Source organism: Triticum aestivum, chromosome 7B (assembly GCF_018294505.1).
Source record: "Triticum aestivum cultivar Chinese Spring chromosome 7B, IWGSC CS RefSeq v2.1, whole genome shotgun sequence".
Lineage (NCBI taxonomy): Eukaryota > Viridiplantae > Streptophyta > Magnoliopsida > Poales > Poaceae > Triticum > Triticum aestivum.
In genome coordinates this window covers 65,600,275-65,615,046 of record NC_057813.1, presented here as the reverse complement: position 1 = coordinate 65,615,046, position 14,772 = coordinate 65,600,275, and the positions used below count along the sequence as shown (strand labels likewise).

The window sequence follows — 14,772 nt, the reverse complement described above, 5'->3', positions numbered from 1 at the left end:
TAGTAGTAGCGCGGGTTTTATACCCTACGCTGCTACTAATTAGCAGTAGCGCCCATTTTTAGACCGCGCTGCTGATAAACTTCTGTGTATAAGCTTTTCCCTAGTAGTGGTTGGGCCTTGCTGGAGGAGTTTTATTCAAAGCGAACTGTCAAGGGGGTCCCATAAATCACCCAACCGCGTAAGGAACGCAAAATCCGGGAACATAACACCGGTATGACGGAAACTAGGGGCGGCAAAAATGGAACAAAACACCAGGCATAAGGCCGAGTCTTCCACCCTTTACAAAGTATATAGATGCATTAATAATATAAGAGATATTGTTATATCCCAACATAATCCTGTCCATCATGGGGCAATCTTCAACTTCACCTGCAACTAGCAACGCTATAAGAGGGGCTGAGCAAAGCGGTAACATAGCCAAGCAATGGTTTGCTAGGAAGGGTGAAAAAGGTTAGAGGCTGACATGGTAATTTGGGAGGCTTGAAGAGCAATTGATAGGTAACGCAGCAAAGCGATAGAACGAAGCAACTAGCATAGCAATGATAGTAGTGAGATCCAGGGTAGCGGCCATCTTGCCTGAAATCCCGCTAGGAAGAAGAACGAGTCCATGAAGAAGATGAAGCCACGAACCAAGCGTAGACGAACGAATCCTCACGATCGCAACGAAAACGGGAACTATCGAGAAGAAGCACACAACATGGTAAACACACCACACATATACATGACATGATGCACAACCAAGCATAATGCAAGACAAGACTACATGAAGCTACTCATGGCAAGAGATGATGCAAACAAGAACAACACATCAAGGCAAGTTTAAATGAGGTCGGGAACAACATATAACAATTCCGGTAAGTCCTCATATGCAAATTTCGAAATTGGTCCAGATCTGAATAAACATTATGTTCAAGTTGTTAAACAGCAAGTTAAGTTGCACCAAGATGATCTACACGAGATTCTAGTCAAGTTACATATAAAGTTCATTTAGTTCGGAGTTACGGCCTAGAAGATATGAGCAAAACAAGTTAAACATGGCATTAATGCAAAATGCATCCAAACATCAAGCAAACACCTCAAAACAAGGATGCAACATGATAATATGAAGCTACATGCAAAATCAATCAAGTATCATACAGAGCACACTCAAAACGGAGCAACGGTTCAACACATACACTCTATACAAGTTTAAAGGATAAGCTGTCCAAAACAACAACTAGGCATCTAGCAAGCATCAAAACTGTATGCTACAGCACCTCAACATAAGAACAGAAGGCATGGACATGATGTACAGGTAAAGCATAACAAAACATGAACACTGAGCTATCTCCATAAATCACTAGAACATGCTCAAAAAGACATGGCAAGATTGCATATAATAACAGTTTACAGGCTTACATAAATAACATCAGGATGCAAAATTTAGAGCTATCAAAAAACATGGTACAGAAACTTATCATGGCAAACAAAGGCATGGCATGATACTACTAAATGCGTCAAAAAAAAGTCCTTTACTGACCATGAGCCAAAAAAAATCAGAAGATATGATGGCACCCATGTAAACATGGCAAGTTATTTGACAGATTCAAACATGGCAGGAACAACAATAAGTAGGCATGTTGGTGAGTTTCTACCACTCACCACAGAGCAATACATGGAATGACCAGGCAACCAACAGTAAGAAGACACATTTATGAGCTAAGCATGGCAAGATCAAGTCCATAGGGTGCATGGAGCACTAGCAAATCACATGGTAAAACTGATCTTAAAGTTAACAGGCTGACAACAACATTATTTAGCAAATTTGGAGCAAGATTACAACAAGCTACAATAGGCTATAAATGCAACCAGGGGTATGAATGGATATATCATGACATGTATAACAAAACATCCTTAGTGAACATCTCCAGATTATGCATAGAATGACTTGTACAAGCGGGTTTACATAGCATCACAAAATAACAGATTCAGCCTAGCAAAGCAGTAACAGCAAGTACCCTACTTAACAAGCTTGATTCACTCACTACACAACTCACAAAAATACATGGATGGCACCCCTGTAAAGATGACATGATGTAGTTCAAAACATTTGTAGAGCTCATGCTCATAGGATGCACACATCAAATGCAACAAAAATGACAAATCATCAAGTTATAACAGTTTCAGCAGATTAACTTCATATAGCACTCTTGCAACGATGATTCGGGCATCAAGATAATCTCAAACAAGCATGACACAATAGAATGAAATGTATATAATCTCATGACGAACATTTTGATATATTACACGCATGAAACAGAGCAGTATCAAAGGAGATATGATGCGATGAATAGAGCCACATAATGTTAAAAATCTCAGGGACTTGGCAGACTTACCCTCGCGAAAAGTCAAGCGGGACGAGACGGAGCGGGACGGAGGGATCCGGGTCGCGGGACGGCGTTTGGTTGGCCGAACTGGTGGATCTGGTCCACCTGACCAGATCCGGCCGGCGAGGAATCCGGCGAGGGCGGCGGCGTTCGGCGAGCGGCGGAGGCGGCGGAGGGGCGCCGGGGCGGGGCCGGCTGGCAGGCGACGGAGGCGCACGGCGCCCTAGGCGGAGGGCGGCAGCGGCGATCAGGTTCGGCGGCGGGGCGGCGAGGCGCACCGGCGCGGGCGGCGGCGTTCGGCGGGAGGAGCGCGCTGACGGGTCGGGTCGCCAGAGGGGACGGTGCGGAGCGCGGCGCCGGTGGAGGAGACAGGCGGCATCAGGCGGTTGTCAGCGGCGCACGGCGCGTGAGGCGTGGTGGCCGGCGGCGACGGGCGGCGGAGGTCGGCGAGGACGGCGGCCGCGGACGGGCGGCTCGGGTGGCGCGCACGCCGACGTGGGACGGGCCGGGCGGCGGCGGTGGGATCTGGGCCCGCACGGGCCCCAGATGGGCTCCGCGGGCCGGCGGCGATGTGGGCGCGGGGGCGCCACGTGGCGGCTCCGGAGTGGCTGGGGCGCGGCGGTGGACATGTCCGGCTGCTGGCGGACATGTCCGGAGTCGCGAGGAGGGAGAGGGCTAGGGTTCATCCGGGAAAATCCGGGAGGGGGGGGTGCACATATTTGTAGGTAGAGGGAGCTAGGAGGCTTCAAATGAGGTGCGCTTTTCGGCCACGCGATCGTGATCGAACAACCGAGAGTATGGAGGGGGTTAGGATGGGTTCTGGGCCACTTTGGAGGGGTGTTGGGCTGCAACACAAAGAGGGCTTTTACGGTTACCCGGTTAACCGTAGGAGTATCAAACGGACCCCAAATGGCACAAAACTTGACAGGCGGCGGTGGTGTACCAAGGCCACTTGGCAAGACTCGGTCCATTCCGAGAATGTTTAACACCCGCTCACGACGAGAGATAAAAGGGGAACGCCGGAGGACATAGGAGTGCCGGATTGCAAAACGGACAACGGGGAAAATACTCGGATGCATGAAACGAACACGTATGCAATGCAATGCAATGCACATGACAACATGGAAATATGCAACACGCAAGAAAATGACATGGCAACGACGGCAAATAACTGACAGACACCTAGCGCATCGAATCCGGGCGTTACAACACTCCTCCACTAACAAGACTGAAAGGATTTAGGCAGCACTCCGGCTGAAACATGGAGGAATAGAACACGAGCTAGAGAGGATGGAATGATACTTGATGAAGACATGACACAAAACTCCGAAAAGAATTGAAAGAGTTGAATGAAAAGAACGGAGAAGAATACGGAGAATTAATTGCACTTCGAAAATCAAGAAGGAAAGATACTTGAGCTCCTTCGATAAGAATCTTGATGAACTCTTGAAGAATGAATTAAATCATGAAGAACCACCATGAAGAACTCCGGTGACAAAAAGATGATGAGATAGAATGAAGGAAGAAAGAATAAGATGAGCCTTGCGATGATTTAGGTGGGGGTTCCGACAAAATGGCTGATGAAATTTGAACTCCGGAAAAGAAAATATTAAAACACTTGGAACTAGAATTTATTCCTCACGAACAAATTCCGAAGGAAGGGATTACTCACTTGAATGCAATAAGAATAAGATTTATTATATGCTTATCCTTCGTCAAGTTAAATTGATGACAAACAATGGATTTTTCATATTACTTATTCTTGTTGAAAAAGAATTGAGAAGTGACATATCACAAACTTGAGAAGGTCTTCATGAACCGCCGGTAGGATTGGAAAGGGCGAATGGATTGAATGATAATCAAGGAAAAAGAATCTTGAACGAACCACCGTAAGAATTCGAAAATGACTGATGAAAGAGACTTAATCACCGGGAAGAATTAGAAGGCAAATATGCTTGAGGGGATTTAGATACATGATAACGAAGAGATCATGAACTGATTAGAGGATATTTGAACGATGCACCGGGGTAATAGAGAACGATAATTGGAATGATGGCCTCCGGATGATCGGGACGAAAAAAAAACAACTCCTGAACTACTTTGGATGGATGAAAAGAATATCTGACAAATGGAATAATTTACGAGGATAACATGAAGCTAGAACCACAAAACTTCGAGAGAACAGACAAGATTTAGAGGAAAAACTCTTCTTCGGTCTTCACAAGACGACGAGAAACACCACCAAAATTACTGATGTACTCCGGTAGAATGAAAAGCGAAGACGTTGAGGCAACAATGAAAATGATTTGAAATTGATCTTGGAAAAGATCTGACTGATGAAAATCATACTTACGTCACACTTGGAAAGAATTTGAGAATAACTCCAGAATAATTAGAAGAGTCAGGTAAGATCCTGGGAAAAGACCTGTGGGTTAGGGCCCACTAAAGAGAAAAACACCGTTGAAAATGATTGTTGAAGAGGTAGATGATGCACTGGAATGATTGAAATATTTGAATAAGGTGACAACCTCAAAATAATTGAATGCAAACACGAATCTCCTGAGATGTCTAGAGCACTCTGGAATGATTGAATGGCGAGAGGCAAACGAGCAAGGAGAACACTTGATCCAAGGAAAAGAATGTGATCAACCCAAAACTTGAATTGAGTACATCGGAAAAGAGATGAAGAATGACGAACGAGACGAGAATTCACCAGTTGAAATAATTGAGGGAAGATTGAAGAGGCTCCACACGAATGGAATTGATGGTCGAAACAGACTCAGGCTCCGGGAAGAAGAGGGTGGGAGGGCGGGAAAAACAAAGGCAACTTGGAAGGGGGAACCGAGGAATAACTTCAAGAGGAAACACCGGTTGAAATCATTGAGGAAAGAAAGCAAAAACTTCGCACGAGTAGGATGGATACTCGATTACGGACTCTGGTTCCGAGAAGAAGAAGGGTGGGCGGGTGGGAAAGAAAACAACTGAGGATTGAACTCAAAGATGAAGAGGCTCGAGTCAACTTGATGAGAAATGCACCGGATAAAAAGAGCTGAGGACCAACGATCGAAAAACTAACTGCGTGATCCTAAAGAAAATTTGAAGGGGAAGAGAAGTAATTCAAAACACCTACGTCAAGATTCCTCACCACAGCGACGAAGGGGCTGAGGAGTAAAAAGAATTCCTACTCACCGATATAACTAGACTCCGAAATAGTTTTCTTCTAGACTCAACAATGGCCAAACTACACGATCAATCAAGGGGGGCTCCTAGGGTCGGTCGAGGCTCTGATACCAACTTGTCACGCCCAATATGCGACACTATCCTAAAGAGACTCGAAGGTCCCACCAAGGATAGAACCGCATATTGAAACGCTTTTGCAAGGTGGATATCATTACATCAACATTACATAATAGATGGGGATACATACAAGAGGCATACAATGCCACACGAATACAACATCATCATACATAAGAGCATCATCCGACTACGGATGAAGCACAAACAGAAACTCAACTGACATCCACCCTGCTAGCCCAGGCTGCCGACCTGAAACCTATCCCCTGATCAAAGAAAAAGTAGAAGAAGAACTCCAAAACAAGCAAACATCGCTCTCGCGTCATGATTATCGCATAACCTGTACCTGCAACTGGTGTTGTAGTAATCTGTGAGCCACGAGGACTCAGCAATCCCATTACCATGGGTATCAAGACTAGCAAAGCTTAATGGAAAAGGAAAGGGTAAAGTGGTGATGTTGCAGCAGTGTCTAAGCATGATATGGTGGCTAACATACGCAAATAAGAGCGAGAAGAGAAGCAACGAAACGGTGGTGAAGCTAGCAATGATCAAGAAGTGATCCTGAACTCCTACTTACGTCAAACATAACCCAAAACCGTGTTCACTTCCCGGACTCCGCCGAAAAGAGACCATCACGGCTACACACACGGTTGATGTGTTTTAATTTGGATCTGGTGTCAAGTTATCTACAACCGGACATTAACAAATCCCCATCTACCCATAACCACGGGCACGGCTTTCGAAAGTTTATACCCTACAGGGGTGTCCCAACTTAGCCCATGATAAGCTCTCGCGATCAACGAAGGATATACCTTCTCCCAGGAAGACCCGATCAGACTCGGAATCCCGGTTTACAAGACATTTCGACAATGGTAAAACAAGACCAACAAAGCCGCCCAATGTGCCGACAAATCCCGATAGGAGTCGCACGTACCTCGTTCTCAGGGCACACCGGATAAGTCAAGCTACGAGTAAAACCAGACTTCGAGTTTCCCCGAGGTGGCCCTGCAGGCAACTCGGTTCGGACCAACACTCGAAGAGCACTGACCCGGGGGGGGGGGGCTAAAATAAAGATGACCCTCGGGCTCCGGAAACCCAAGGGAAAAAGGGCTAGGTGAGGCAAATGGTAAAATCAAGGTTGGGCCTTGCTGGAGGAGTTTTATTCAAAGCGAACTGTCAACGGGGTCCCATAAATCACCCAACCGCGTAAGGAACGCAAAATCCGGGAACATAACACCGGTATGACGGTAACTAGGGGCAGCAAGAGTGGAACAAAACACCAGACATAAGGCCAAGTCTTCCACCCTTTACCAAGTATATAGATGCATTAATAATATAAGAAATATTGTGATATCCCAACATAATCATGTCCATCATGGGGCAATCTTCAACTTCACCTGCAACTAGCAACACTATAAGAGAGGCTGAGCAAAGCGGTAACATAGCCAAGCAATGGTTTGCTAGGAAGGGTGAAAAAGGTTAGAGGCTGACATGGTAATTTGGGAGGCTTGAAGAGCAATTGATAGGTAGCGCAGCAAAGCGATAGAACGAAGCAACTAGCATAGCAATGATAGTAGTGAGATCCAGGATAGCGGTCATCTTGCCTGAAATCCCGCTAGGAAGAAGAACGAGTCCATGAAGAAGATGAAGCCATGAACCAAGCGTAGACGAATGAATCCTCACGATCGCAATGAAAACGAAAACTATCGAGAAGAAGCACACAACATGGTAAACACACCACACATATATATGACATGATGCATAACCAAGCATGATGCAAGACAAGACTACATGAAGTTACTCATGGCAAGAGATGATGCAAACAAGAGCAACACATCAAGGCAAGTTTAAATAAGGCCAGGAACAACATATAACAATTCCGGTAAGTCCTCATATGCAAATTTCGAAATTGGTCCAGATCTGAATAAACATTATGTTCAAGTTGTTAAACAACAAGTTAAGTTGCACCAAGATGATCTACACGAGATTCTAGTCAAATTACATATAAAGTTCATTTAGTTCGGAGCTACGGCCTAGAAGATATGAGCAAAACAAGTTAAACATGGCATTGATGCAAAATGCATTCAAACATCAAGAAAACACCTCAAAACAAGGATGCAACATGATAATATGAAGCTACATGCAAAATTAAGCAAGTATCATACAGAGCACACTCAAAACGGAGCAACGGTTCAACACATACACTCTATACAAGTTTAAAGGATAAGCTGTCCAAAACAGCAACTAGGCATCTAGCAAGCATCAAAACTATATGCTACAGAACCTCAACAGAACAAAAGGCATGTACATGATGTACAGGTAAAGCATAACAAAACATGAACACTGAGCTATCTCCATAAATCACTAGAACATGCTCAAAAAGACATGGCAAGATTGCATATAATAACAGTTTACAGGCTTAGCAGAAATAACATCAGGTTGCAAAGTTTGGAGCTATCAAACAACATGTTACAGGAACTTATCATGGCAAACAAAGGTATGGCATGATACTACTAAATGCATAGAACAAAAGTCTTTTAGTGACCATGATCCAAAAAGGATCAGAAGATATGATTGCACCCATGTAAACATGGCAAGTTATATGACAGATTCAAACATGGCAGGAACAACAATAAGTAGGCATATTGGTGAGCTTGTACCACTCACCACAGAGCAATACATGGCATGACCAGGAAACCAACAGTAAGAAGACACATTTATGAAGCTAAGCATGGCAAGATCAAGTCCATAGGGTGCATGGAGCACTAGCAAATCACATGGTAAAACTGATCTTAAAGTTAACAGGCTGACAACAACATTATTTAGCAACTTTGTAGCAAGATTACAACAAGCTACAGCAGGATATAAATGCAACCAGAGACATGGATGGATAGAGCATGACATGTATAAGAAAACATTCTTAGTGAACATTTCCAGATTATGCATAGAATGACTTGTAGCAGCAGGTTTACATAACATCACAAAATAATAGATTCAGCCTAGCAAAATAGTAACAGCAAGTACCCTACTTAACAAGCTTGATGAACTCACTACACAACTCAAAAAAATACATGGATGGCACCCCTGTAAAGATGGCATGATGTAGTTCAAAACACATGTAGAGCTCATGCTCATAGGATGCACACATCAAATGTAACAAAAATGACAAATTATCAAGTTATAATAGTTTCAGCAGATTAACATCATATAGCACTCTTGCAACGATGATTCGGGCATCAAGATGATCTCAAACAAGCATGGCACAATGGAATGAAATGTATAGAATCTCATGACGAACATTTTGATATATTACACGCACGAAACAGAGCAGTATCAAAGGAGATATGATGCGATGAACAGAGCCACATAATGTTAAAAATCTCAGGGACTTGTCAACGCGGGACGAGACGGTGCGGGACGGAGGGATCCGGATCGCGGGACGGCGTTTGGTTGGCCGAACTGGTGGATCTGGTCCGGTGACCAGATCCGGCCGGCGAGGAATCCGGCGAGGGCGGCGGCGTTCGGCGAGCGGCGGAGGCGGCAGAGAGGCGCCGGGGCGGGGCCGGCTGGCGGGCGATGGAGGCGCACGGCGCTCGAGGCGGAGGGCGGCGGCGGCGATCAGGTTCGGCGGCAGGGCGGCGAGGCGCACCGGCGCGGGCGGCGGCGTTCGGCGGGAGAAGCGCGCCGACGGGTCGGGTCGTCGGAGGGGACGGCGCGGAGCGCGGCGCCGGTGGAGGAGACAGGCGGCAGCGGGCGGTTGCCGGCGGCGCACGGTGCGCGAGGCGCGGTGGCCGGCGGCAATGGGCGGCGGAGGTCGACGAGGACGGCGGCCGCGGACGGGCGGCTCGGGCGGCGCGCACGCCGGCGTGGGACGGGCAGGGCGGCGGCGATGACTGGGCCAGGCGGCGGCGGGATCTGGGCCCGCGCGGGCCCCGGATGGGCTCCGCGGGCCGGCGGCGATGTGGGCGCGGGGCGCCACGTGGCGGCTCCGGAGTGGCTGGGGCGCGGCGGCGGACACGTCTGGCTGCGGGCGGACATGTCCGGCGGCGCAAGGAGGGAGAGGGCTAGGGTTCATGCGGGAAAATCCGGGGGGTGCACATATTTGTAGGTAGAGGGAGCTAGGAGACTCCAAATGAGGTGCGGTTTTCGGCCACGCGATCGTGATCGAACGACCGAGAGCATGGAGGGGGTTAGGATGGGTTTTGAGCCACTTTGGAGGGGTGTTGAGCTGCAACACAAAGAAGGCTTTTACGGTTACCTGGTTAACCGTAGGAGTATCAAACGGACCCCAAATGGCACGAAACTTGACAGGCGGTCTACCGGTGGTGTACCAAGGCCACTTGGCAAGACTCGGTCCATTCCGAAAACGTTTAACACCCGCTCACGACGAGAGATAAAAGGGGAACGCCGGAGGACATAGGAGTGCCGGATTGCAAAACGGACAACGGGTAAAATACTCGGATGCATGAAACGAACATGTATGCAATGCAATGCACATGCCGACATGGCAATATGCAACACGCAAGCAAATGACATGACAACGACGGCGAATAACTGGCAGACACCTAGCGCATCGAATCTGGGACGTTAGACATGCGTTCTATTATGTACAATGAATTAATCTACTGGAACACTATACAATACTCTCTCTGTTTCAAAATATAAGCTTTTAAAAAATTCAATATGGACTACATATAGAGCACCAGTACCAGTCTTGGGCGTTTGAGGGCATGTATAATGGTGGCATATGAAAACAGAGCCCCCATAACAAAAAGTAGTTTGAGGCACCTGCATTTATTTCTTCTTCCAAATGCAAGTTACAACTAGTGGGCCTCATTAAGAAACAAAAAAATACTAATACACATGCATCTTTACTTCTCACTCCAACATTTTTAGCTTTTGACACCGGGCCACACATTTTCTCTCCAAGCACCCGACTCCTGCAGAGGATCCCGCTTCCCTATTCGAACATACATTACCTGATATCCGATCCTACATGGCATGCGAGGCATCACCCTGGGACTATGCAATTGTACATGCCCTGATGGATGGGGTCATGGGGCAACCAGCGTCTTCTTCGTAGCGAAGCACGGGTTGGCATGCGTTTTTGATGAAAAGTTTAATGGCGTGGGGATGGCAACTTTAGTTGTAAGCATGACAACTTCTTTTCGAATGGAAGTTTTTTATTTTTATTTTATTTTTTGGGATGCACTTTAGTTGTAAAAAAACGTCTAGACCAGAGTATCACATGTGTGGCATTTATATTTTTTTTGAACACAGTACAGATGCAAGCGCCCATATACACGCGTATACTCACCCCTATAAACTCATACCCTATCCCTATGAGCTCCTTCGAAAGACTGTTTTTAAAATTTACGAAGTCAAATCCTGAAAGAAATCCAGGTATTAATGCGAGCACCAGGACTTAAACCCTAGTGGGCTGGGGATACTATACAGTCCCTCTAACCATCCAACCACAGGTTGGTTTGATGGGGCGTTTATATTTGGGTTAGGGCGCTTATAGGCGCCGGCGCACCGGCCGAAACTTTCGGCCGGTCCAGCCCAGGCCATCAGATGTGAGCCAGGCGGCCGTTGGATCCAGGCAAAAAAAAACAGATCGTCCCCAGCTTCTTCTTTCTCGCGCAGGCGGCCTGGATCCGCATCTCCCGCTCGGGGAGCACGACACCGCGCCTCCTGTCCCCTTCGGTGGTCGTCCCCGTCGTCAGTCCCCACCCTCGCCGGTCATCCTCGTCGCCTACCGGACCCCACCCTCGTCGGTCGTCCTCGTCAACGGTCCCCCACTCTCCCGGCCTCGTTCTCGCCTCGACCAATGCATCAGCTCCACCTACGGTTGCAGCTCTTGACGATGAAGGTTGTAGCTCCGTCGCCCTCGCCATTGATGCTCGCTGCAGGAAAAATACGTCGACGGCGGCCGTGAGTCAATCAACACCATTTGAATGGATGTAGCAAAAAATTTCACCGGTAGTAGCAAAATCAAACTACGGGTGCAGCAAAAACGCCGTCGCCACCTTCGCGAGGTCGCAGCTCCGCCTTACATGGATGTAGCAAAAACCTCCAACGGTAGTAGCAACATCCTGCTACGGTTGCAGCAAAAAAATCATTGTCATCCTCGCGAGGTCGCAGCTCTGCCTGATGGATGTAGCAAAAAGCTTTGCCGGTAGTAGCAAAATCCAACAACGGTTGCAGCTTTTCCTTGTTGTGCAGTGCCATTGAAGCTTTCTATGTCTATGGTTGAAGCTTTTTTCAACGGCTGTTGAAGCTTTTCTAGGTGACGGTTGCAACACTTGTATATGCGGGAGGATCCGGGCATGGCTGCAGGCAGCCATGGCGGTCGACGAGGGAGCGCTTGGCCGCCGGCGATGGAGCTTGTGGTGGCCCAAACACAGCCCGGGGAGGAGGAGGAAGGGGATGCGCGCGCGCGAATACTGTAGGTAGGGGGTGGACGTGTCGTGCGCGTGGGGAAATCGCCGGCCGTGCAGTGGACGGCGGCCTCGCTGGGGAGATTGGGCTACCGCAGGTAGAGGGTCGATGCGGGGGTAGACGGCGGCCTTGCCGGTGAGATTGGGCTGCAGCGGGGTAGGGACGCGATGCGGGGGTGGGCGGCGGCCTCGCCTGCGAGATTGGGCTGCAGCAGATGGGGAGCGGATGCAGGTCTCGTCGACACAGGAGCACGAGGTAGCGGGCGACCGGCCGAAGCTTCGGCCGGCGCACCGTCTCCAAACGTTTCCCTTTGGGTTATATGTTTTCCGTTGCAATGTACGGGCGCATGTGCTAATAAAAAAAAATCATTGGATCATGTGCTAGCAGCCGGTTTGCACCCGGACTCGGAGTCCACACCGTTTCCAAACCGGATCCCAATCCAACCGACCCGAACGCCCGGCCACGTCCATAAATAATCTCCCCAGCCCCAGGTTTCACCTAAAACGATCGATCTACCGCGAGACATCCTGCCGCCGCCGCCGAGATGACGACCTCTGTAGTCCCCTTCAACCGGCTGGTGAGGCTAGCCGCGCGTGCTTTCTACGACGATCTGCCCCCGGAGACCGCCGGCGGCGGCCAGCAGCATGCGCAGGGCACGGCCGTGGTCGTCCTCGACGCCCTCACCAGACGGGACGGGCAGTGGGTCCGAGAGGACGACCTCGCCGCGTCTCTAAGGCTGCAGCCCAAGCCGCTCCGCCGCGTGCTCCGCTACCTCGAGGAGGACAAGATAGTGTCGAGGGACCACCGGAAGGAGCCGGCGCCGGCCAAACCAGCCGCCACCGGTGTCGCCGAGGAGGGTGATGAGAAGGAGAGGGTGAAGCTGCACGTGAAGTCCTACTGCTGCCTGGACTACGCGCAGGCCTGCGACGCCGTCAGGTACCGGATGCACCGCATGAGGAAGAAGATCAGGGACGAGCTGACGGCGGACAGCAGGGCCACGATCCAGCACTACCTGTGCCCCGGCTGCGGGAGGCGGTACTCGGCGCTCGACGCCCTCAGGCTCCTCGCCGAGGACTGCGAGAGCTTCCGGTGCGAGCACTGCAGCGGCGAGCTGGTCGTGGAGAAGGCTGCCACGATCGCGACCGACGAGGCCGGGGACGGCGGTGAGGACGGCAGCCGCGCACGGAAGCGCAGGCGGCTTGAGAAGCTGCAGGACATGCAGCGGAGGATGGAGGAGCAGCTGGAGCCGTTGCATGCGCAGATCCAGAGGATGGAGGGCCTGCCTGCTCCAGAGTTCATGAGCCTGCGGTCATGGCAGAAAGAAAACAATGTCGCCGCAGCAGCTCCAGCTCCATGTCGCCGAGACCCGGAGGTTGAACTTGGAGTACTATTGCACGGTGCAGATCAGTCTGGCACGGTCAGTGATTCAGTACCGAAGGTCTTTCCTCCATGGATGGTAAAACTAGGCATGGATCTGACCGGTGGGAAAGCAAGATTGGAAGGAAAGTCGGAAGGCGAGGACGACAAAAAGATGAACTCGAATGAAGAAGAACAAGAAAAGCAGCGTATACTAGAACAGGAATACGCCAAGGCTTATTATGAAGCCCTTCTGAAACAGCAGCAGCTGGGCGCAAATATCAAACACGAAGACGAACAAGAGCTGGGCGCGAATATCAAACACGAGGACGAACAACAGCTGGGCACAAGTATCAAACACGAGGACGGTGAAGACGTGGAGGAAGAAGCTGGGATTGAGTGGGAAGATGGCGATGCTGGGATTGAGTGGGAAGATGGCGAAAACTAAAAGACAATAGTGGCAACATGAAGAACAAATTTGCTATATTTTAACGCCGCCTGTTTTTTTTCTATGTAGATCTGGTCGAACATTATTAAACTAGCACAATTGTTATGGCAGAAACATGAGAAAAACACTTACCTATGAGCGCCTGACGTGGGCTGGCTGCCCTGCCCATTTCCTTTTTCCTTTTCTGGTTATTGCTGGTTTCTCTTCTTGGTTTTTACATTGTTGTTTATTTATTTTTCTGGTTGTTGTTTCATTTTTCTTTTCATAGTTTTTGGTTTTTTAATTTGCTAGTGTAGATCGGGTCATCGCATGCTAAGTTTATTCGCTACCGATCAGCCCCCAGCCTAGCTGGGATTTCACCGATCAATCGCACGTTTTTTAGCTTTTAAGACACAGTGTGTCTAACTTCTCTACACACTATATATGCCCGTACCTATGTAGAGCGAAAATCAATATCTATTGACGTGGGTAGGTGCAAGTCTTTTCCTAGTAAATCATATCATATCAGCATCCCTGAATCAGTATGTACATTTCCTGAAGTTATATAGGTGCACAGATTAATAGCAGTGCACTAGCAGCGACATAGCACTTCTACCGGCTAGCAAATCCAAGACTACTCTCACACATCCACCCAGCCTAGCTTACTTCCGATCCAGCAATTTCCAAAATGCAAGACACAAATAGTTTTTGGAACGCACCTATTTTACCAGCCCAATGCTTGCGTTGCGGGCTCAGATAACTGGGGCAAGCTCTCCCGTCTTCCATCCACGCCTGCCTGTTCCTCACAAATTGGCGCATCTGCGCTCACGAATTCCACCGGCAGTTCTTCTGCTGCCCTGAGCCAGAAAGACGCCGCTATCCCGATAG

The 14,772-nt window shown here is 48.8% G+C and overlaps 1 protein-coding gene across 1 annotated transcript; it reads left to right on the top strand.

Annotated features, from left to right (window-relative positions):
- The first annotated feature begins 12,543 nt into the window (after positions 1-12,543).
- On the top strand, positions 12,544-13,905 carry LOC123157664 (general transcription factor IIE subunit 1). The gene has a single exon (XM_044575915.1). It carries the CDS (start codon positions 12,646-12,648, stop codon positions 13,903-13,905), a length of 1,260 nt encoding a protein of 419 aa, XP_044431850.1. The 5' UTR covers positions 12,544-12,645.
- The last annotated feature ends 867 nt before the right edge of the window (positions 13,906-14,772 follow it).

Bases quoted from the DNA above. Each gene is read 5' to 3' on its own strand.
- LOC123157664 (XM_044575915.1), top strand. From the start codon at position 12,646: ATGACGACCTCTGTAGTCCCCTTCAACCGGCTGGTGAGGCTAGCCGCG.